This window comes from Martes martes, assembly GCF_963455335.1.
Source record: "Martes martes genome assembly, chromosome: 18".
In the NCBI taxonomy this organism is placed as follows: Eukaryota; Metazoa; Chordata; class Mammalia; order Carnivora; family Mustelidae; genus Martes; species Martes martes.
Genome location: NC_137906.1, coordinates 31731524 through 31756052, shown reverse-complemented (window position 1 = coordinate 31756052; position 24529 = coordinate 31731524). Strand labels below are relative to the sequence as shown.

The 24529-nt window shown below is 45.8% G+C and overlaps 1 protein-coding gene across 2 annotated transcripts in view; it reads left to right on the top strand.

Moving 5' to 3' along the window:
* The window catches only part of SNX29 (sorting nexin 29), a 476114-nt gene that overhangs the window by 22755 nt on the left and 428830 nt on the right, over positions 1–24529 (top strand). For both annotated transcript variants that reach the window (XM_080829802.1, XM_080829803.1), the window contains exon 4: positions 18958–19082. In XM_080829802.1, the coding sequence (XP_080685928.1) occupies positions 18958–19082 (125 nt within the window). The remainder of the gene's footprint in view (positions 1–18957; positions 19083–24529) is intronic.

The window sequence follows — 24529 nt, the reverse complement described above, 5'->3', positions numbered from 1 at the left end:
CTTTTCTACTTTTGTCTTGTTTTATTTGTTTTTAAAGCCTTTTAATAATTGTTAGGGAAATCTTCAGATCCCTGACACCAATTCTCCATCCCCAACCCAAGTTCTGGTCATTTGGATCTTTTCTCCTTGCTCTATACCATGGCTCAGGAAATAATTTGTATTTGTTCTTGGTCATTCTTGGCACTGAGCTCTAAAACCCCTGGAATTCCCAAAGTGATAAGAGCCACAAAGGTGTCTTTTGATGTGACTTTTAGAAACTGACTTTTAGAAAGTCCCAAAGGTTGGGGGCCAGTTGCCAGGAGAACCAACGCTGCGATCAGAGGGTTGGAACTTTCTTTCCCAGCACCCCCACCACTGGGGAGAGGAGGGAGACTGGAGATGGAGTTTAGTTGCCAAAGGCCAATGATTTAATCAATCCTGCTTGTGTAATGAAGGCTGCATAAAACCCCAAAAGGATGGGGCTCAGAGAGCTTCCGGGTTGGTGAGCATGTGGCGGCATGGGGAGAGGTGTTCCTGGGGAGGGCATGGAGGCTCCGTGTTCTTTTCCCTTACCTGGCCCTGTGCATCTCTTGCACATGCCTGTTCCTGAGTTACATCCTTTTATAATATTCCAGTAATCTAGTAAGTAAAATCCTTCTTTGAGGTCTGTGAGCTACTCCGGCAAATTAACCCACAGAGGAGGTTGTGGGAATCTTCAAGATACATAGCCAGTTGGTCATAAATACAGGTGATAACCTGGGCTTGCGACCAGCATCTGAGGTAGGGGGGATGTGTGCAGTCTTGTAGAGCTGAGATCTTCACCTGTGGGATCTGATGCTGTCTCCGGGTAGACGGTGTCAGGATTGAGGTGAGTTGTAGGACACCCAGCTGATATCAGAGAACTGCTTGGTGGCGTGGGGGGAAAACCCACACATTCGAAAAGGTGATCAGAATCACATCTACCTTGCCAGTTGGGAGGATTAAGTCAGATACTGTGTGTTGAAGTGCCAGCCAGGTAGGTGTTAGTTTCACTCCACAGGGAAGGAAGTCCGGTGGGGACAGTCATCACTCAGCTGTGACTCCTGCCCATGCCGTCTGGTGATGGGGCGAGCAGTCTGCAAATAGAAGGGAGGCTCAAATGTGAATCAGCGAGCCTTATCAACGTTCTCTTTTGCTCTCAGGGAACAAGCGAAGGTGGGAGATTTCTTTCTATGTAACTCTGGGTATAGTTCTCAGCCCCATTTGGAAGGTGGAGCTCCTTCATTTTGTCTTTTCCTGCATCATTCTCCTGCAGGAAGCTGAGAACCAGTGTCCGCTGAGACATACTGGGTAATCGCAAGGGATTTTTTTCTCAAAAGGCCAGGTGTTATCTTTGAATGCCATTTAAAATTTACTGTCCTAGGCAAAGTTCTCTGCATGACTGGGACTGGCGGCCTATGGTCACAGCTAAATTCCCGCTGGTTGAATGAACGTAAGTAGGAACCCTTGAATGGATGGTCACAGCTGTTTCTGCCAAGGCTCTTTGGAAACAAGCAACAGAAATCCACTCCAGTTAAGGAAGTTGTGAACTTACAGAGTTGAGGGCCGGCCAGGCTTGGAAACAGGAAAGAGTCAAGACAGCTTTGGAAGGAAGCCTCCTAAGTTGGAAACGGGGGCCCAGAAACGGTCTTCCAGCAGGAATGGTAAAAGTTCTGCTGCTTAAGTGACTCTCATTTTGCTCAAGATTGACATTCTGGGGAGGAAACACCTGCTTGGCCGGTCTCAGGTCACATGACCCCCTCCCCACCACCAGCAGAAGGATTTCCCTCCTGGCCACCAGCAGGAGGAGTTGGTGAAGGAGCTTCCTGAGACCCCACTGGCTTGCTCAGTGTAAGATGTCTACTTGGAGGGCACCTGGGTGGCTCAGTGGGTTAAGCCTTTGCCTTCGGCTCAGGTCATGATCTCAGGTTCCTGGGATCGAGCCCCACATCTGCTCAGCCCTCTCTCTCTGCCTAGCTCTCTGTCTCCTTGTGATCTCTCTCTCTCTGTCTGATATACACATAAAAAATCTTTAAAAGAAAAAGATGTCTACTTGGGTTCACCATCCCAAGATAGGATCCAGTGAGGAAGAAATAAACTTTCAAATGAAATCTGGGTGCTGTGATGAAGGTGGCTATTATGAACACGGGCTGCCCACAGTGCCCAAGAGCTGTCCCCTGTTGCTACTGCTTTGTAGTGACAGTCTTGTGACAGTACTGTGTGGTTTAAAAATGTCCATGTCTCACTTGATCCTTGCAATGACCCTGAAGTATAGACAAGCAGGAGCGGGGATGATTTCCCTACTTTTACCAGTAATAGAAACTTGGAGGCTGGTCATTTATGCAGCGTTAACTTAGTTTCTAGTACACACTGGCGCTACGGGCACAGACTTTGCTTGGGTGGGTCACATGGTTTGTGGGTCATGGAGCGAGGCTGCAGACAGACTTTGTTTCTTGCTGCAGTGCTCATTCTCTGACACTACACCCCCTTCTGGTTTTTCTAACACATAGTTTCCCTAAATGAGAGATTTGTTTCACTGCACGTGCTTAACATGATTTTAAGCGTTAAATGTCATGGTGTTAGATTCCTTTCAGTTGCCTAGTGGCTCAGTGGTTTGCCTTTTCTTTTTCAGTCTCAATGATATTGGTGGTGAGACTTGGTTTGGTATTATCGTTAGGTTGAATTAAATGAAATTGCTCATATTTGATCCTTCTGACCTACAGAAACAACACTACCCTCCATTTCAAAGTAGTATGTCTCCAGCAACCCCCACCTCCCCTTTAAACAGAGGCTTCAGGCTCAGTCTTCCTCTGGCAGAGGGGCAGAGACCAAATTTAATACTTTAATTACATTTATATTTACTCTGTATTTACCCATGATGCTGGCTTTCCATGTGCAAGAGCGATAGTTTCCCCTTTTAAAACAGGCTTCTTGGGGCACCTGGGTGGCTCAGTGGGTTAAGCCTCTGCCTTCGGCTCAGGTCATGATCTCAGGGTCCTGGGATCGAGCCCCTTATCGGGCTCTCTGCTCAGCGGGGAGCGTGCTTCACCCCCTTTCTCTGCCTACTTGTGATCTCTCTCTCTCTAATAAATGGACAAAATCTTAAAAAAAAAAAAAAAAAACCAGGCTTCTTTATGTGGAAAACACGAGGCAGACCCAAGACAAGTAAATAACAGCGCCTATCCTCAGATGAAGCCAAAGTTGCCCGACTGTTTTGTGAAGGACTGAAGTCTGGCCCGTCTGAAGTGGCGTGTGGCGTTTGGGTCTCCATGATAAGCAGCACTGTTGGGCTCACGCCAGATGCAGAGCGTGAGGGCGTGGGAGGGAGATTTGTTTGATTTTCCACAGCAAGAGGTACCAGTCCTCTTGTGAAGTGTCCATCACCCTTTACATGTGGGGACATTAGAGGCAGAGCTTGTTTCATCAGCTTCTGTTCTTAGAAACCTCCCCAGGAGGAAGTGGGGGCAGTTACTGGGCCCTGAAATGCATGCGTTTCTCCTGACCCCTCTCTCGGAGTTGTTCTCCTGCTCCGTGTTCCCCTAAGAGCAAAGACCCATTCCTGTGCTTTGTTACAATTATTCCATGGACTGCCCGTCATGCTGGCTGATGACGAGGCTGTGACGTAGTTTTTGAATAATTTGCCTCCTAGAAATAATGGCTGAAGAACTCAGCAGGCACTGGAGGGTACCTCCAGGGCTAGATACGTTATTGTTCTACAGAAGCATCTTCTGTAGAAATTCCCACGTGGAATTACCGAGCACAATCTGGAAGTTTCTTGTTGGAATCGTAAACAGTAGCCGCAATTGCGGGGTGGCAGAAGGTGGCATGGGATTTGGAGCTGGGAGTTTGAATCTTGGTGTGGCCCATCCCAAGTCATGTTGGTCTGTGGGCAAGTTTTGACTTTCTCGTGCCCTGACGTCCTCATCTGTAAATGGGTACAGCCCCCACCATCCTGACTTGAGGGGCTTGTGAGTTACGTGGAGCCTTTCCAACAGTGCCTGGCGGCTAGTAAGTTTCCAGAAATTGTTAGCTTTTGTTACTTTCGCTGTAATTTCATGTAAAGTGTCTCCTTACTTGGTGAATATTTTCTGCACGCAGGGTCTCACTGCCGTTACAGGGAGGCAGTGGGCTGGTTTTGGGCGTTTGTTTCAGAACATTGAGGACTTGGACATTTTTGTGGCCCTTGAGCTGACTGTGTCAGAAGAAGTCAGGAGCATTTCCCTCCTTTCAAAGCTTTCCAGGGCAGAGTGATTGGTTTTGGTGATTTTTCTTTACCTGTGAGGAATTAGAAACATTTCTGAACTTTTCAGGAAGATATGAAACAAAACCAGCTGCCCTTTGCGCTTCCCTAATGTTATTCTCAGCATAGTTGAAAACGGTCGTATGTATTCCCCTGGACGCTTGTGAAACCAAATGGCTTTTCCAGGCACTTCCTTTTCCTCTTTTAAATGTCTCTGCATGTTCATCATGTGATTTTTGTCTTCAGTTTGTTATAGGTTTCTTACCAACCTACTAGTCTGAGGTGTTGTCTAGATATTCTGATTCTTCTCATCCTGCAGAAGATCTTGGGATTCATTAGTGGGATTATCTCTCCTGCCTATCCTGACCACTTCATTTCCACTTTGAAGATCTGTAGTAGATAGTTCTACATTGCATATTCTTTTTTTTTCCACATTGCATATTCTTTTATTTTACTATATCGATCAAATGAATAGATTGCTTTTTGGAAAAAGATTATTTTTAGCTACTGGGTAGCCCTAGGGCATTTAGCAAATCTGAGCACATTTCCTGGTTTGTAATAAATAGTTACATTTGTCTGGTTTGTAATTAACAGCTATGTTGTTTATATTGATAGCTATGGGAAATATTGCTTGGCCCGTGGGAAACAATACGTAAACACCATCATTGCCAGGATCCTCGTGATCACTGTCCTGATGGTAGAGAGTCCGTGAGCATGAAGTATGAGCTTTGATATCAGAGGCCCATCCTGGCCACGAATCACTAATTACCAGCTGTGTAAGTTTGGACTTAGCTTTTCCAGGCCTCTGTCGTATCATCTGGAAGGCCACATGGTCATCACAGCCCCCACTTCCTAAGATGGAACAGTGTTTGATCGGCATAGCCGGTAGGAACTTACCAAAACTCAATACTTTTTCTTTCTATGACTGGACATACCAGTGTTTTGGCTAATTTGGAAACTAAAGGCTAGACTCCTTGCTCATTAAGCCCGCCATCCAACAGATGTCTGTCTTTAGATCCCTACATTGGCATTGGGGATATAAACTGCATGAGTTGGGGCGCCTGGGTGGCTCAGTTGGTTAAGCGGTTGCCTTCAGCTCAGGTCATGTTCCCAGGATCCTGGGATTGAGCCCCACATCGGGCTCTCTGCTTAGTTGAGAGCGTGTTTCTCCTTCTTCCTCTGCTTGCTGCTCTGCCTACTTGTGCTTTCTACCTCTCTATCAAATAAATAAATAAAACCTTTAAAAAAATAAAAAAAATGAAAAATTAATAAACTGGGTGAGTTGGTTGCTGTCCTCAGGGAACTCAGAATTCAGTCCAGGAGAAAGGCATGTACATTGTGGACAGTCATGGTGGCCTGTAGTAATGATCATGTAGTCCAGACGTGAGAGGTGAGTGTCGGGTCTTTAGTGGTCGAATGGGCAGGATGGGAGTTCCAGGCAGCAGGTGTAGCAAGTGGGATGGTGTAGGGAGGTGTGAGAACATGGTCTGAAAAGTCAGGAGTTTCCTCTCTTACTGTCTGTCATAGGGAAGTGTTTGAACTTTATCCATTAGGGTATCCTTTCTTTCTTTCTTTTTTAGAAAGATTTTATTTATTGATTTGAGAGAGAGAAAGAAGAGGGCGAGAGGATGAGTAGGGGAAGGGCAGAGGGCGAAGCAGACAACCCACTGAGTAGGGAGCCCACGTCGACTTGGGGACTTGAGTTGGGGGCTCACTCCCAGGACCCTGGGATCATGACCTGAGCTGAAGGCAGACGCTTAACCAGCTGAGCCACCCAGGCGCCCCATAGGGTAGCATTTTTTAAACCATGGCTATTTGCATTCCATTTTCACAATTTTTGCTCTTTCTGTAAACCATCTGAGCCAGATACTGGCTTGCAGTGGAATGCAAAGGCCCTGTCTACTCGGGTCGGGTCGTAAGTAACACTGTCAGTGAATTCAAGGACGGATGGCTGCTTATTGTCCTTTTTGGCGCATTGAAGTGATTAACATAAAAACATTCCTCTCTGTTCCTCCTGAAATTGTGTCATGTCCCGTGTGCCGTGCGAAGTGTAGTGTGAGTGGGAGAAAGAACAGAGAAGGACAGCAACATAGTCAGGGTTGGATTTCCGGAGGAGGTGCCGGGGTGGGGGGGCCGGGTAGGGTGAGGTGGGGTCTGGTGAGCAGTGAGGGGTGGCTCTGTACAGTGGGCGGGCGGGCTGAGTGGTGGCAGTTGGGAGGAGAGACAGAAGGATTGAGAAGCCTCGTGCCTGAGCCTTGATAACCCCGGGGGGTGACAGGACTCGGAGGATGAAACATCAGATCTCTGGCTCTAAGGTGTGGCCAGAAATCAGACCAATTGTATGTTGTTTTTCATTCTGTTTTGTTTGGTTTAAAGCAAGCTTTGGAGTGGAGTTTTATTGCTCCCAGGCTGTGTGCTCCGACCAAGCTTCGAGAGCCTGTGGGCCATGCTTAGCGTTACTTCTGTTTCCTCGTTTCCCATTTACTCGCTCCTTCTGCATCTAGGGCCCTGTGTTCTCTCCGTTCTCTTCTTCCCGTTTGGTGGAACCCACTCCTTCCGCCCATTCCTTCCCGGCCGCCGGCTCCCATTCCCGATTCTCCGAGAGAACCCCAGGTAGTGTTTGCAGTCTAGACGCAGCGCTGGTGGTCTGTCTGCCCCAAAGAAGACAGTCACTGGGCTGATACCAGTAACTTTGGAAAGTAGTTAGAAATTGTGATTCAGCCCATTGAAGTGTTGGTTATTTTTTTCATTTCTGGCTCTTCTGATAGAACATTTATTTGCTTTCTTTTTACATGCCTGTCTGCCACCTTCACACTTAACAGTGTCTTGAAAACTACTGCTTTGTGAGTTTTCACTGCTCCCCGGCTTGAGTTCTTTCTCGTTCTTTGTCAACCTTTTTTGGGCCTCTTTTTTCTCTGTTTTATCTCTTCTCCCTCCCTCTGAGTACCTTGTGTCCATGACCAAAAATTATTTGGTCTGGCCACCCAAGTGCCCCATAGGTTTTCAGTGTTTTAAAAAGATCTTCCCAAGATCCTTCAGCTTAGGTCATGATCCCAGGGTCCTGGGATTGAGCCCCACATCGGGTTCCCTGCTCAGCGGGGAGCCTGCTTCTCCCTCTCCCTCTGCCTGCTACTCCCCCTGCTTGTGTGCCTACTTTTGCTCTCCATCTCCCTGTCAAATAAATAAAAAAAAAAACTAAAAAAAAAAAAAAAAAGAACAGTTTTTCTTGTAAGATTTTTATTGTTTACAGTTAAGCCTTTAATCCACCTAGAATTTATTTTTCTATGGCCTAGGAGCTAAAACTAAAGCCAGTTTTAGTTTCTGCTAGATGGTTGCCATCTTTCTTACAGATCCTTTTGGTCCTTTATCTGGGCAGCAGTTTGCTTTCATTCCATTTACTTAGTGCAGACAGAGCATGCTCTGGGCCACAGCACACAGCACTCATTGAGAACATCAGGCTGGCTTGATTCTCAGGTCCTGGGACCCCTGGCCCAGCAAGGGGTTGGGGGAGAGCCCTCGTATGTTGGTGCTGTCACACTGGGATGTGGGCCCTCAGCCTCAGTGCTCATGATTCTTTTTCTAGATGAATTTGCATGAATTTTCAGGGACGCTTAGGTCTACTCAAACGATGGTAGAAGGTTCCAGTGATTGAGAGAACATAATCTTTGGAACCCACTCCTTTTTCCTACTTCCGCACAAATGGGAGCCATACTATTTATATTACTCTATAACTTGCCTTTTTTTTTTTTTAAATAGAGAGAGAGAGAAAGAGCATGTGAGTGGGGGGAAGAGGAAGGGAGGGGCAGAAAGAGACGGGGAGAGAGAGGGAGAGTCTTTTTTTTTTTTTTAAATATTTATTTATTTATTTATTTATTTATTTGACAGACAGAGATCACAAGTAGACAGAGAGGCAGGCAGAGAGAGGGGAAGGGAAGCAGGCTTCCCGCTGAGCAGAGAGCCCGATGCGGGGCTCGATCCCAGGACCCTGGGACCATGACCTGAGCTGAAGGCAGAGGCTTTAACCCACTGAGCCACCCAGGTGCCCCGAGAGAGGGAGAATCTTAAGCAGGCTCCACGCCCAGCACAGAACCTAACGTAGGGCTCCATCCACGGCCCTGAGATCATGACCTGAGTTGAAATCAAGAGTTGGACGCTTAACTGACTGAGCCACCCAGGCATCTCAATGTTTTTGTTTTCAAACCTGGTATTATGGAGATTATTCCAGGTCAGTAAGTAACACAATGGTGCAACTTACTGTCAATGGCATCTTCATGACTAATGTCAATTTTAATCGTATAATTTCATCAGTTATGAGGCACAGCTGGGTTTCAGAGATGCATGAGGGGGGGATGTGGTGCTTCTTAGGGTTGATTAGATATACCTCGCATTTCTTTAAATTTCTGTGTAGTGTTTTGTAGTGTGGAGGTACTATAACTTATTTACTGTTTTCCTGTTAATGGATGTTCAGGTTGTTTCTAGTTCTTTTTTTGCTTTTGCTGTTGTAAACAGTGCTGCAATAAAAATGTGTGTGTGTGTTTCTCTCACTGTCTCTCTTTGTCAAATAAATAAATAAATAAATAGAATCTTAAGGTTTTATTTATTTATTTAAGAGAGAGAGAGCACAAGCAAGGGGAGTGGCAGACAGAGGGAGAAGCAGGCTCCCTGCTGAGCAAGGAGCCCTACATGTTGCTTGATCCTAGAACCCTGGGATCATGACCCGAAGCGAAGACATTTGCTTAACCCACTGAGCCACCCAGTCATCCCTGGTTTCCTTTTTCCTCAGTTTCCCACAGTAATAACACCTTATAAAACCCTAGCATAGAATTTCAGATTTCCCTGGTTTTGCTTGTCCTTATTTGTATGTGTGTGCACTCGTGTGTGCATGTGTGTGTGCAGCATGGTCACTGCATAGGGACAGCTGTCCACTACCACTGTCAGGTAATGGAATAGTTTCATTGTCACAGGATCCCCCCGCTGACCTTTTATACCACACCACCTCCCTCCTGTACCCTCTCTCTCTGTCCCTGACTCCTGGCAACCACCAATCCGTCCTCCAGTTCTCTAATTTTGACAGTCTGAGAGCATTATATTAGCAGAATCATACAGTGTGTAACTTTTTGACTTTTTGCGATTGGGTTTTCCCTACTCGGTGTGATTCCCATTCCGTGGTGTGGAGGGACCAAACTCTGGGTCTTCATTAACTCATTGGAGGACATCTGGATTGTTTCAGGTTTTGGCTACTGCAAATAATGCTGCTGTAAAAATTCATGTATAGGTTTTTTGTGGGAACATAACTTTTTCATTTTTCTGAGATAGTCCCCAAGAGTGCAATTGTTGGGTAGGTGATATTTGCATATTTGGTTTTATAAGAAATTGCCAAAGTGTTTTCCAGGCTGACTGTGCCATTTACATTCCTACCAATGATGTGTGAGTGATCCGGTTCCTCTGCATTCTTGCCAGCATTTGGTATTGTTGTGATTTCCTATTTTAGCCACTCTTACAGGTGTACAGTCATACCTTATGGTGGTTTTAGTTTACATTTCCCTAATGATGTTGAACATGTTTTCCCATGCTTATATGCCTATATCCCCTTCGGTGAAATGTCTGTTTATGCTTTTTGATCATTTTTTAATTAGTAGTGCTTTTATTTTTATAGGATATATTCCTAGAAGTAGGATTTCTGAGTCAAAGTATATGGGCATTTAAAAAAATTGTACTGTCTAGGGCACCTGGGTGGTTAGTCGGTTAAAACCTCTGCCTTCGGCTCAGGTCATGATCCCAGGGTCCTGGGATCGAATCCTGTGTTGGGCTCCCTGCTCAGTGGGGAGTCTGCTTCTCCCTCTGCTTCTCCACCCTCTAGTGTGTGCGCTCTCTTTCACAAAAATAAATTTAAAAAATCTTAAAAAAAATTGTACTGTCTGATCTCTTTGCAGAAAGCTGAGCGATTCACATTTATATTTTGAACAATGCTTATTTACAGATATTCATGCTTGGTCTGTGATTGGTTTTAAAGCTTACATTCCTGAATTGGTATCTTAATACTGTGACACTTTCCTGGCCACTGGTGAGACTGAATATCTTTTCATCTGTTTATTGGCCAGTATTTCTTCCTTTCATGATTTGTTTGTTGACTTGTTGAAAAGTTTATTATCATTTGAGTTGCTTGTCTTTCTCTTATCCGTTCGTAGAAGCTCTCCGTGTATTATGGCTTTTAATCCCTTTTCAGTAATATGTGCTATAAGTATTTTCTGGAGAAAATTTATTGTTTTACCATGTTTATGGTATTTTTTGCCATATTGAAAGTTAAGAATCTTATGCAGTTAATAATATGAACGTTTTTTCTTTTAAGTAGGCTCCATGCCCAGTGTGGAGCCCAACCTGGGGTCTGAACCCCTGGCCCTGATGTCAAGACCTGAGCTGGGACCAAGAGTCAGATGCTTAACTGACTGATCCACCCTGGCGCCCCGAAGGAACCTTAAAAATTTTGGTTTTAGAGTATCCTGTCCTGAGGTTCTCCCGTATGTTTTTCTATTATTTTTACAGTTTTATTTTTTCCCATTTATATTTTTCCTGATCCGTCTGGAATTTTGTTCTGTCTGGAGTTTGAAATACAAGTTTATTTTTCTTTTCTTTCAGCCCTGTAGCTGGCCACTTGTGTCATTGCCCCTGCTTAAACAGCCCATTCTTGCCCATCTGCATTGAAGTGCTATTATTATTATATTTAACGTTTCCATATTTATTTGGATTTGCATTTTTTTATGACAAGTTTTCCTATACTCCATCTGTATGTTTATCCCTGCACCCAAAACCACACTGTGCCAAGTAGTTCCTTGGAATTATTATTATAATCCTTGGGATTTTTATTGGAATTGTATTCAATTTATACATTAATTGATGTATACACAATTAACTTATGCATTAATTAATGAAAGTTTTACTTTAATACATCTTATTCAGGGAAATGGTATTTCTATTTATTTTGACCTTTATACCTTTTAAGGAAATATTACACTTTTCTTCGTGTAGGACTTTTATCTTTCTTGTTTAAAAGTAGGATTTATTTTACTTTTGTTACTATTGTAAATTGAATTCCCTTGCCCCATTTTGTGTACTTAAAAAAAATCAAAATTTTTAATGTTATAGTTTCATTTTTGCAGTATTTTTTATTTGGGGGTTGGAAACACTTTTATATCTTTGTAGATCTGCTTTTCTTGGCTTAACATTATAATCTAAATTTTAAATTTTTTTTCAAATTTGTTTTTTAATCTAAGCTCTTTTTTTTTTTAAATTTTTTTTAAAAATTTATTTATTTGTTAGAGAGAGAGAGCGAGCAAGCACAGGCAGACAGAGTGCTAGGCAGAGGCAGAGGGAGAAGCAGGCTCCCCGCCGAGCAAGGAGCCCGATGTGGGACTCGATCCCAGGACGCTGGGATCATGCCCTGAGCCGAATGCAGCCGCTTAACCAACTGAGCCACCCAGGCGTCCCTAATCTAAGCTCTTTTAAAAATGCTATTTCTTTCTTTCTTTCTTTCTTTTTTTTTTTTTAAGATTTTTTATTTATTTATTTGACAAAGAGAGAGAGGTCACAAGTAGGCAGAGAGGCAGGCTCCCAGCTGAGCAGAGAGCCCGATGCAGTGCTTGATCCCAGGACCCTGAGATAGTGACCTGAGCCAAAGGCAGAGCCTTAACCCACTGAGCCACCCAGGAGCCCATCTTTTTTTGTTGTTGTTGTTTAATATAATTTAATTTTTTTTTCAGTGTTCCAAGATTCATTGTTTATGCACCACACCCAGTGCTCCATGCAATATGTGCCCTCCATAATACCCGTGCTCGCTTCGGCAGCACATATAATAAAATTGGAACGATACAGAGAAGATTAGCATGGCCCCTGCGCGAGGATGACGTAATACCCATCACCAGGCCCTCCCAACCCTCCACCTCCTCCCCTCCAAAACCCTCAGTTTGTTTCTCAGAGTCCATAGTCTCTCATGGTTCATGGTAAAAAATGCTATTTCAAGTTCTCCGTAAGCATTTAAAATATTTGTATGCTTTTTTCCTCACCATAACTTTTATTTATTTATTTATTTATTTATTTAAGATTTTATTTATTTATTTGACAGACAGAGATCACAAGTAAGCAGAGAGACAGGCAGAGAGAGAGGAAGGGAAGCAGGCTCCCTGCCAAGCAGAGAGCCCGCATAACTTTTATTTTTTATTAAAAAATTTTTTAAAAAAGATTTTATTTATTTATTTGTCAGAGAGGGAGAGAAAGAGAATGAGCACAAGCAGGGGCAGCAGCAGACAGAGGAAGAAGCAGGCTCCCTGCTGAGCAAGGAGCTTGCTTCGGGACTGGATCCAAGGACCTGAGGATCATGACCTGAGCTGAAGGCAGATACTTAACCGACTGAACCTCCCAGGCGCCCTTCACCATAACTTTTAAATTGGATTTCTTCATTTGTTGTAGCTCAAGGTAGCAATATTTCTGATTCTTGATACATGAACACTTCTTTAATGCTTGTTTTGGAAAGAAGCTAGGTTCAGATAAGTATAAAGGCAAGAAAGACATCACCAACAATTCTTTTACCAAGTGGCTCTTCATGTTTTCACATAATTCCCTTTAGGATTTTTGTTTTTTTTTAGCATAGTTGAGAGCACACTTGATATATATATTCATATCCTGCTTATTTTTCATTTCGTGTTATAAACTTGTGCATTTTCATTATAAGCTCTTGGTATGAGTTTTAAGGGCTAAATAGCATTCGATTATAAGCTGTTTATTGAACCAGTTCCCCCAGTGTCAGATCCTTAGTGGTTTTAAACTTTCCCCAGGTGTAGATAATGTTTTGAGTATCTTCGTTCCTAAATCTTTACCTGACTTGTAGATTGCCGTCCCCGATTGGTATCTGCCAGGAAAATTACAGGCTAAAGGATGTGAACCTTTGGAAAACTTACTTTATTACCATAATTGTAGAGCAGGGACCCCTGCAAATGGGTACCAGTCTCTAAAGGCCAGTGGGGATTGTTCTGTCCTAAGTCTGACATGTGGCTGATGCTGTTAATTGGCTGATTTTTATGGGTACAGTTGACTCCATTCCAGGAGACATCGGAGCTTTTGACATGAGGATAATCTGGTCCATTTCCATGATGTACTTAGTTTCCCCCCAAAAGGTTCCTGTAACACAGTGAAAGGAGCACTTTGAAATATGCCCTTTTTCGTAAGGTTAATTTGATGTCGTTCGTACAAATGCAGCTTTTATTGCTGATCCTGTCAGTTGTTCTGACATTTGCTGTAAAAGGGTACAGGATTCTTAAGAACCTTATTATAGATTACTGTGGCAGGATAAAGAGTCTTGAAATACGGGTCAAAGCTCAGGAAAACCAATGCTTGCAGAATTTCAGCAGTAAACTGGTTAAGCTCACGCAGTGTCCCGCTGTGCGGGTGTTGGTAGATAGTTTTAAATTCAGCAGGAGCAAAGGATTTAATTTTCCATTTCTTCATTCCTGTATCAGGCTTTACTGAACACCTTGAGGGCAGTTTTCTGTAAAAGATTTACTTATTTATAAGAGAGAGGGAGAGAGCATGTGTGCATGATCGAGTTTGGTGGGGAGGGGTAGAGAGAGAGAGAGGGAGAGAGAACCTCCAGTAGATTCCCCGCTGAGCACAGACCACAGCATGGGGCTCAGACCCTGAGATCACCACCCGATTGGAAACCAAGAGTTGGATGCTTAACTGACTCAGCCACTCAGGTGCCAAGTTTCTTTCTTTTGTAAAAAAAATTTTTAAGAGCTTTGTTAAAGTCTAATTTACATATCATAAAAAATTACCTCTTGTGAGTGTACAATGCAGTGATTTTTAAAATTTTTTTATTTATTTTAGAGAGAGAGACACACACAAGGGTGCACATAAGGCGGTGGGTGGGGAAGGGTCTTAAGTAGACTGTGCACTGAGTGCCGTGGGACTTGATCTCATGACCCTGGGATCGCCACCAGAGTGGAAACCAAGAGTTATCTGCCTAACCAACTGTGGCACCCACTCGCCCCCTGCAGTGATTTTTAAAATTCCATAAATTTATGGAGTTGTACAACCATCAACACACCCAGTTTGAGAACATTTTCATTATACCTGGTTTCTATTATGCAAGTTGACAGTTAATCCCCAATTCCAGCCTTAGGCAACCACTGATTAACTTTTGGTTTCTAAATATTTACCTTCTCTCAACATTTCATGGACTCCTACAACATGTGGCTTTTTGGGTCTCACTTCTTTCCGTTGGCATAATATTTTCAAGGCTTCTCTTTGTCATAGCATGTCAGTACCTCTGTTCTTGGTATTGCCGAGTAGTATCCACTGTCTTGACAATACCACATTTTATTTATCCGTTCATCTGGTCACCAGTTGTGTGCATAAAAACTTGAAGTGATTCTCTTGACTGGTGCTTTTATTTATTTAAAACAATTTTTAAAGAAGATTTTATTTATTTATCTGTCAGAGAGAGAGAGAGAGAGAGAGAGAGTACAAGTAGGGGAGCTAGAGGCAGAGGGAGAAGCAGACTCGCCGCTGAGCAAGGACCATAGTGCAGGGCTCCATCCCAGGACCCTGTGATCATGACTGGAGCAGAAGGCAGATGCCTCACCGACTGAGCCACCCAGGTGTCCCTTGACTGGTGCTCTAAAAAAAGAAAGAAAGAAAGGAAGGAAGGAAGGAAGAAAGAAAGAAAGAAAGAAAGAAAAGAAAGAAAGAAAACCTTTGCTGTTACATTCCCCCACTTAATTACAAACATGCCCAGTTCACTGACTCGCAGTAGAAGTTAGCTGTGATGAAATGCCACGGAGGCGGCTACGGAGGCGGCTGACCCACCGTAGCGATGTGCGCATGCGTTCGCAGAGAGCATTCTGGGAAATAGGAGAGACCGAGGTGAGAAAATAGCCCCACTAGTGCAGGTGCTCTTTTCACTTGTGGGAATGATCATACAACTGAGTACAGATGGGAAGAAACGGAAACCTAAGCGTGACAAGGTTATAAATCAGTGCCTGTCATGTGCCCACCACGAGCTAAAGAGGTGTAGGTGCCTGTGGTTGCCAAGTGTGTTCGGTGTGATTCCCTGGTCCTAACTGGCTTGGGTCCGGATTATAAATTATACAAGATCTCCGGAGATGGATCTCTCCCCTAAATGTCCATCACATCTGTATTCTGCATGCCCCCAAGGCAGTGAGCATTTCTGTCATCATTACCACGGTAGCCAGGCATTGTGCTAGGTGCTGGAACAACGAAGATAAATGAGGTACGATCCCTGTTACGTGGGAGCTCCGGTCAGCAAGAGGAGGCATCACTAAAGCAGATCATTAATGGGAGAGTTTGGTCAAGGGCTGCAGTAGAAAGAAGTTCAGCATAAGGAGGCACTCAGGAAGGCTTCCTGGTGGAGGGGACCCTTGAGCTAAGTCCCGAATGATCAGTATAAGCTTACGTCCAATGGGGAAGTGAGAAGGGGACATGGGAAGGGCGATAAATAGCATGGCCTTTGGCAGGGTAGTCATCATAATAATTAATTATACGGTTAGTACTCCCCCTGAGTTTTCTGCTGTGTTAGGTTGGTCATGACCTGTCTGCATCTAGAAGGTAATACTGATGATGTAACCCAAGCCTTGGGGGCTGGGTTTGTGCTGTTCATCTGCATTCCTTTCCCTTTAGGGGCCAGATATCTGGAGTTGGCAGGGCAGCTCCTAACTTGTACATTTGACTCAAGTAAACTAACAGGGATTGTTGATTCAATTTTTATATTTGCAGATGATTTGTTTCATGATCCAGGCTGTGGGGTTTTTTTTTTTTTATTTTAAAGATTTTATTTATTTATTTGACAGAGATCACAAGTAGGCAGAGAGGCAGGCAGAGAGAGAGGAGGAAGCAGGCTCCCTGCCGGGCAGAGAGCCTGATGCGGGGCTCGATCCCAGGACCCTGGGATCATGACCTGAGCCAAAGGCAGAGGCTTTAACTGACTGAGCCATGCAGGCGCCCCTGCGGTTTATTTTTTGAAATGTATTTTCATTTTTATTATTTTTTTAAAAAAATTTTATTTATTTGAGAAAGAGAGAGAGAGCATGAGCCCAGAGGAGGGGGAGAGGGAGAAGCAGACTCCCCAGTGGGCGGGGAGCCCAGTGCCACATTCAACCCCAGGGCCCTGGGACCTGAGCCGAAGGCAGAAGCTTAACTGACTGAGCCACCCAGGTGCCTCCAGGCTGTGCTTTATAATGGAGAACTCTAAACACAGCCCTGAGTTTTGGTTATTCCTGAGAGAGGACTTTGGTTGGGCTCCATTTGCCATGCCTGTTTGGGTTCCCAGAATTTAGATTTTTTTTTTCCCAAGATTTTATTTATTTACTTGACAGAGATCACAAGTAGGCAGAGAGGCAGGCAGAGAGAGAGGAAGGGAAGCAGGCTCCCTGCTGAGCAGAGAGCCCAATACGGGGCTTGATCCCAAGACTCTGAGACCATGACCCGAGCCAAAGGCAGAGGCCTTAATCCACTGAGCCACCCAGGCACCCCTTTTGTTAGGTGACCCAGCTTTCAGGAAGCCCTTAAATGTGGGTCTGTGTGAATGTGTAGAGAGAGTCGCATATGCACATCTCATATTTAAGAGTGACCTCTGCCTAGGAAAGAGGGATGTTTCAATGTGGGAGAGTATTCTGGGACTCATGGCTCAAGATTACTCACTTACCTAGCCACAGAAGAAGCATTTATGGAGTGTGTACTGGGTACCAGACTCTGAGCTCGGTGCAGGGAGGAGCTGGAAATCAAATTGTGTTGTTGAGGACAGGTGTTAGGTTTGGGCTGCCAATTAGGCTTCCTTCCTGCGAGGGCCAGCTTTTCTTTGGCAGTGGTGGCCTAGAGTGCTGGGATGGATGAGTGATATCTGTCACGAGCGCAGGTAGGAGAGTAAACGTACTAGTGCTGGTTATTTGCTGACACTATGTTAGGGTTTTCTGGTGTCGACGGATGACTTGAGTAAAGGTGGGGTATGGGAAAGAGAGGGCATTTGTCTCAGAATCAGCATGTTTGCCTTGGTATGGGGTGTATCTGGAAGCTGCTTTGGATCAGTTTGGGGTTGGGTAGGGCTGGAGGACAGATGTTGGTAATTATATAGTCTTACAATGCTGCTTATTATGTACTCATGTACTGTCTCTTAAATGGCTGTAGCCTGTTTCTTTAGGTGTAAAATGGAGATAATACCTGCCTCACCCATATATAATAATGTTGATGGGAGGAGCTAATGAAATAATGGGTATGAAAATAGTTTACTGCCCACAGAGTAGTAAACCCTTGGAGTATTATTACTACAGGTGTGGAGGTGAGTGGAACAGGAAATGCCTGAAGTTGGGCAAGGTCGAGCCAGATGGTGATGGCGTCAGGTCCTTTGCATTGGGTCCCTCTGCCTAGTCTGCTGTGTCTGTCACATCCAGGTTATGACTCCAAGTTACGTCCACTCAGGCCCCAGAATCTAAGCCTGTTCCTGCCGTGTCTTCACTTACCACCTCATCTGGTCTTATTTTCTTCAGAGTTCCCATTAACTGTAATGGTTCGGTTAGCGTCTTTGTGTATCTCCCTCTGCTAGAACCATGCACATGGGGTGAGGCAGAGACCGTGCTCTTTGTATCCTCAGAGCCTAGAATAGTAGTGCCTGGTACATAGGAAGAGTTCAGGATTTATTATTAATATTTTTTGAGGGGAAAGGGCATGGGAGGGCACTAGCACGAGGCGGGTAGGAGGGCCAGAGGGAAAGAGAGTCTTCAGCAGATTCCACGCTCAGCGTGGAGCCTCATGTGGGGCTTGATCTCGTGACCCTGAGGTCATGACCTGAGCCAAAATCAAGAGTTGAACGCTTAACCAACTGAGACACCCAGGCGCCCCAAGGATTTAACACAGGTTGTGTGATGGAAGGGCCTTGAAGTCTACAGACTCAATGGGCCTAGGTGCCCAGGAGCCCTGGGAGGATTGTAAAGAATAGAAGGTAGTAGCTCTGACTTCATCTCTTTGCCAAGATGTGTGTGAAGCTCTTATTTCTTTGGTTATTGAGAAATACAATTAATTGAATGCACAGTAGTAACTTAATTGAAAGTTCATTCCATCAAGTCTGGATCTGACTTCACAGTATAATCCCTTACAACAAAACAAAGAACAAGAATCAGAATTCATATACTTTCTTTTCTTTAGTGTATGTAACAGGGCATGAAATTACACAATGTTTCCAATTTGGCAGGGTGCTGCATTCAATCTCTTGAAAGATAATCTGGTTCCTTAAACTACATGCAATATGAATTAGAGTTGGAGTTTGTGAATTGAATATGATTAGCAGCCCGCCCCTCCCCACACCAGACTGATTTGTTTTTAAATTGGCTTTCATCTTTTTCTCCTCTGCTGGCTGGCATCAATTCCATTTTCCCTCCTTTCTTGTGAGTTGTTACTATGCTTTCAAGAGTCTGATGAATATAGCTAGGCTGTGTAGGGCTTCCTGGAGGTATGTGAAATGAACACACATGGAGAGGGGTGCGCTGAGGGGCCCAAGTCAATTCCATGTCAGTTACCGGCCCATAAATCCAGGTGTCAGGTGTGTGCACCTACCCGAGGTTTAGAGCTGGTGACTCACCCCCTTCCAGGAGGTGCCGGGGCTGCCCTGGTTGTCTCTCTCCCTGCACAGGTGGACTGATGAATCACTGGTTCTCTCGCAGGGTAACCTGTCTGTGTGCCCAGTTTGAGGCCGTCCTGCAGCATGGCCTGAAGAGGAGCCGGGGATTGGCGCTAACGGCAGCCGCGATCAAACAGGCAGCAGGCTTCGCCAGCAAAACGGAAACAGGTACTGCTTGGCCTGCTGCAGAGCGGAGGATGTAGTCTTTTCTAAAAAGTTTTTATTTATTTTTTAATAGCGGGCAAGGCAGGCATTGCGTGGGGCTGGGATGGGGGCAGCCTGATGGTGCAGAAATCCACATGTGAGGATGTCTTACCTGTTGTCCTTTACAGAATCCTCAGAGCCGCGTGTTCATCTCTGGGGCTCAGGGTCCTGCAGCCAAGGTGCTTATGTCACCAGTGCCACGTGGCAGTTGCTGGGAGATTGATGATGTGTTTTAATTCTGTGCACGGGGATAGCATGACATTTCGTAACTAAATCTGTCTTCAACACCAGCAGCAGGAAGAGCAGAATCAGTAGGTGTCTGAGTGGACAGCTCTGCTACCATCCGTTTTAGTGTCGTCCAAGTGGTGTGCCGTGCTCCTGTGTGTCTGGAGGACAAGGGACAGTGCTGATCATCTCTGCTAACACGTAGGAGCACTTTGCACAAGACTGGAACTTCGTTAGTCTTTTATATAAATAAACTCATTCAGTTTTCATGACAGCCTTATGAGTCGTAGGGCTTTCATTTTCTCTACTGTACAGATGAGAAAGCTGTTTAAAGTGATTTGCTCTGGTCTGGACCTAAAAGTGTATCATGTCATATGAGAAACATTCTATGCCCTTCTTCCCCAACTTTTTTTTTTTTTTTTTTTGAGAAAAAGAGAGCGTGAACGGGTGCGTGGGAGCAGGGGGTGGCCGTGGTAGATGGAGAGGGAGAAAGAATCTTTGTTTTTTTTAAAAGATTTTATTTATTTATTTATTTGACAGAGAGAGAGAGAAAGAGAGCGAGCATGTGCACTTGAGCAGGGGCGGGGGAAGAGGGGGAAGCAGCATCCCTGCTGATCGAGGAGCCCGATGCGGGACTCGATCCCAGGACCCTGGGATCATGACCTGAGCTGAAGGCAGCCGCTTAACCGACTGAGCCACCCAGGCATCCCAGGGAGAAAGAATCTTAAGCAGGCTCCATGCCCAGCACAGAGCCCAGTGTGGGGCTCGATCACATGACCGTGAGATCATGACCTGAGCCAAAACCAAGAGTCAGATGCTTAACTGACTGAGCCACCAGGTGCCCCTCTTCCCGAGCATTTTAAAGAGCAGGCTTTTTCAGACCCTGCTTGGGACTGCCGAGCCAAATTCCTGACTCTTGTTACTGTGACGTCTGTATCACTGTTAGTGCCCCTCGTTCCCAGCTGACCAGCCCTCGCCGTGTCTGGTGGAGGTGTCTGTTGGGCATTGCCTGCCAAACAAGCCCTTTTCGTTACTTGGGGCTGGTAATTCAAGGAGCACCAGCACGTCTGTGAGGCACCGCCAGCGTTCCCATTCTGGTCCTTTCCTGTCTCAGCACGATTTCAGCACCCGCCTCCTGAAGAGAGACTGACCAGCGAGCAGGGTCTCTTCCTTGTTTTCTGCTGCGGAGGGGTTCTGGGCGGCTTCCTTGCCAATTGGAAGCAGGGGAAAGGCCAGGCTAGCTTTGCTCTCGAGGGACTGCTGAGGGCTTCTGTCGATCTTTCCTGCCGTGCAGTTAGCCATTCACTGGTGCTGGACAGTCCGTGGCTAATGAAATTCCCCCGCTATTGCATGTTTGATTAAAAACCTCCTACAGGGAAGGGGCATGGGTGGGTTTTCAACTGCTAGGAGTCGGGAAAGATCAGATTAGTGGCTGCTTGGTTGCTCTTAAAGCCATCAGAGTGACTATGGCAGGCCAAATGGATAAAGGAAATCGGAAGAGGAGGCGTGGATGGGAATGAGCATCCCTGTGCTCCCTTGTCTCTGCTGGTTGCTGGCCTGGGCCCTTCCTGTAGCTTAGGACTTAATACCAGGCCCTAGAGTTGGGCGATGGGGTTGAAATCCCCTCTCTGTGACTCGTCACACATGAGCTCTCTGGGACATCCCCTCTCTGAGCTTCTGGTTCCTCATGCATAGAATAAGGCCATGCACAGGACTGGCTCCCAGTGTTGTGGTGGGGGCTTCCTGAGAAAGCACCTGCAAAGCCCAGGCCTCAGTACAGAGCTCCTGGTGCTTGATAACATGGCAGCAACTGGCCAGTTGCTTGGATCCATTGCACTGAAACCCAGACAAGTTCCTAAGTTGTTCAAGTTCCCAGAGCTAGTAAACGGCAGAGCTGAGGATTCTAGCCCAGGTCAGACTGATGTCAGATTCCTGGCTCTTCTCTGCGCCCCTCTCTGCCGGCCGTGGCCCGATGCCCACTGCTGTTCCTCTGTAGACCACTCTCGCTCAATTAACTGGATTGAAAGTGACAGGACACCATAAGTAATGGTGAATTAATCCACAGGGCTGTTGCAATAGCTCCGTTTATGGATGGGAAGCATTACCCTTAGAAGAGAGAAGAGCTGAATTAAAAGTAATGACTGAGCAAACGAGATTGTTGGAAATCACGCTGCAGTAGATAGTACCGAGTCCGCCGGGGCGGGACTGCGGTTGGTCATCTGGGGTGAGGGTTGCCTGCATGGCTGAGTTTGGAAACTGGTGCCCTTGTACGGTGTCCACATTTATAAATTACGATATTTCCTATTGAAATATGGATTTCTAGCTTTTGTTCACTTTGAGGATCTGTGGCTCTGAGCCCACGTTTCCTGCTCGCTGTAGTTGCAACCCACTGCCCTATGCGGAGGGGCCCTGTGCTGTAGTCCCCCACTCTCCGTACCTCTCCCTCCTGCCCCTGACAGCTCAGACGAGCGCTGTTGTCATTTTTGTCCCGCTGTTGTCTTCCCATTGTTCTCAGGTGAAATTTAGCAGTTTTCAAGTACAAACACCTCTCAGATGATAAGCCTTTGAAGTCAGTTTCTGGAGCACGGAAATGGTTATCATTTTTGTCCAGTTTTATAGTCGCTTTCTGGGGAGACGATCTGTTAACTTCCTCCTTGGCTGTATAGCCAGGAGTCCCTTGTTTTTGTTTCTTTGTTTTTTGCTTTCATCTTGATTTTGAATCCGTCCTTGTCTTTGGCATGTGCCTGGTAGTGGAGACCAAGTGCGGTGCGCGAAGAGTTGCGTGAAGCTTGCGATGATTTATCCTTCTTCAGAGGGGAGTCACTCCTGCCACTCAGGCAGGTAGGGTAGAGGAAGATCAGTTTACTCCTGTCCAGGTTGGAGCCTTTCACGCCTGGGCTTCAGCATTTGTGAGGGCTGATGTATTTCTGCTTTTGCCTTATTGCCAGGACGTAGTAATTTGGGGTTCCCCAAGCGTATTCGTTTCTTAGAGCTGCCATAACAAATTTACACACCCTTGGTGGCTTAAGACAGCAGGGAGAAATTGATCCTCTCACATTTCTGGAGGCCAGGAGTCCAAAATCTAGGCGTTGGCAGAGCTGATTCCTTCTGGAGGCTCTGAGGGAGAGAGCCTTCCCGGCTTCTGGTGGTTGTCAGCCGTCCTTGGCACCCCGTGCTTGTGGCCACTTCCCTCTATTCTGGGCCTCGGTCTTCTCATGGCCTCTTCCCTCTGGGCCTCTGTCTTCATGTCCCCTCTTCAGAAGAACAACAGCCCTGCTGGATTTCGGCCCACCCTCCTCCAGCAGTCCCTCAACTTAACTAATTACATCTGCAAAGAGCCTTTTTCCAAATAAAATCACACTCTGTGGTTTCAGAGGGACATGGATTTTCAGGGGATGCTTCAATCCAGCACACCCTGGATCCCTGAGCTGTTAACCAGTTTCCGTCCTCCTCTGCTGGTTCTGAGCTCACATTTTTTCCCCTTCCAGACCTTATGGGGATTCTGAAAGCCCTGCTTCACTTCTCGTCAGACAAACTCTGTAGCTGAAAGAAGCCTCGAGGGCCAAGTAAGGCTCTGAATGTAGGACTCCTGTCTGTGGGCTCGCCTTCTCTTGGGGATCTGGGTTCTTTGTTACTTGCCTTTGTAGCGCTCCCAAGTCCCCAGCTTTGTTTTAATAACTGTTTAAATAACTGCCCAGCTTTTTCCCTTGTTTTTGCGGGAGAGGTTGTCTGATCTAGATTCATCTTCCAAAGCTGAACGCGGCCCTTCGAGGCCACACTCTGCGCGCCTTTTCCTCTTGCTGCACTGCCGCCTGCGTGTGTGGCCGTGTCCGTGGCTTGTCTGGAGATCAGGTGGCCCGTGTTCCTTCCGTGATAAACTGTAGCCTGGGGGAGGGAGCTTACAGGCGGAGCTCCTCCAGCTCTGGGAGGTTTTTAGCCGGTGCCTTGCCTCCGTCCCCCACTCCCGAGCTGGCTCGTTTGTCTGTTTGGTGTTTTTGTTTTGTCTTTGTTTTCGCCTTAGCATTTGGGTTTCATATGTTTGTTGGTTGGTTTATGTGTTTTTGACTTGGGGAGTTTTGACCCAGACATCTCTGAGTTAGGGAACGTTGGTAGCATGGATGTGATTACAAACGGGCCACCAGCTCAGCTTTGTCAGCGTTGTCGGTGGGCTTGGGAAGCGATGTCCCTCCCCAGCTGAGATCCCCTTGAATTGATGGTGCCGACAGCTGGGGTACGCAGGACCCAGAGAGGCTTGGGATGAGGTTATGCAGTGTGTCTCCTCTGGGATTCAAGCGCCAGAAGCGAGAGTCTGCTGTGTCCTGGGGTGCTTTTTCCTCTTAGTTGGACGAGTGGCTGGATTTATCTCCGCAGGTGATTGATTTGGTGGTGGTGAGATGGGAGTCTGCATTTCCCAGAGTCTGGTCCTGCCGTCTGTGTCTCTCTCTTCCAGTTATGTAGGTTTGCATGAATAATTACAGCAGGAATTGGTCATTCCTTACCCAGCAGCTCTGTCCCTTCTTTCTTGCTAATGGAATTCTGATTTTGTTCAGATGTTGGGTCGCCAAGAGCTTGAGGCTTGAAGCTCGCTCCAGGGGGAGTGAGTCTAGATCAGATCAGGCCAGCCATAATAATTATTAGCCTGCCAGTAGTTGCTTCCAGAATAGACATGAGACAAAATTCTGACCAAAGGGAAGGGAGAAGTCTGCTTCTTTTTTATTTTATTTTATGGTGTTGGGTTGTTTGTGTGTGACTGTGATGTTTGGAGCTGTGGCAATGATCTTGTGACTGTGAAGGAGGACAGGTCTGAGGACAAAAGCCAGTACACCAAGGATGGCAGCTCAGAAAGGTAGAAAGTACCTTGATAGTGTCACTGAGCTTCTGAATTAACCACGGCTAGACCTGCCCTACCTCTGGACTGAGTGTTGTGTGGGGACAGTAAATTTCCTAATGTTGAAAGCCGTTTTGGGTTGGATTTCTGCTTACGAGCCTCCTAAAACAACCTAACTTAAAAACAGAGAAAAGCAAGACAACTTTAATAGAAGTCAAAGGCCTGTGCTCCAGGAATGAGAGGACAGTCGTGACTAGCATGTTAATCTTGGATGTTTTCTGCTCCTTTTTGATAATTTGGCTGACCACAGGCCTGGCTTCCCTGTTTGCTGATGACTCACACCGAGCAGCTCCCGTGA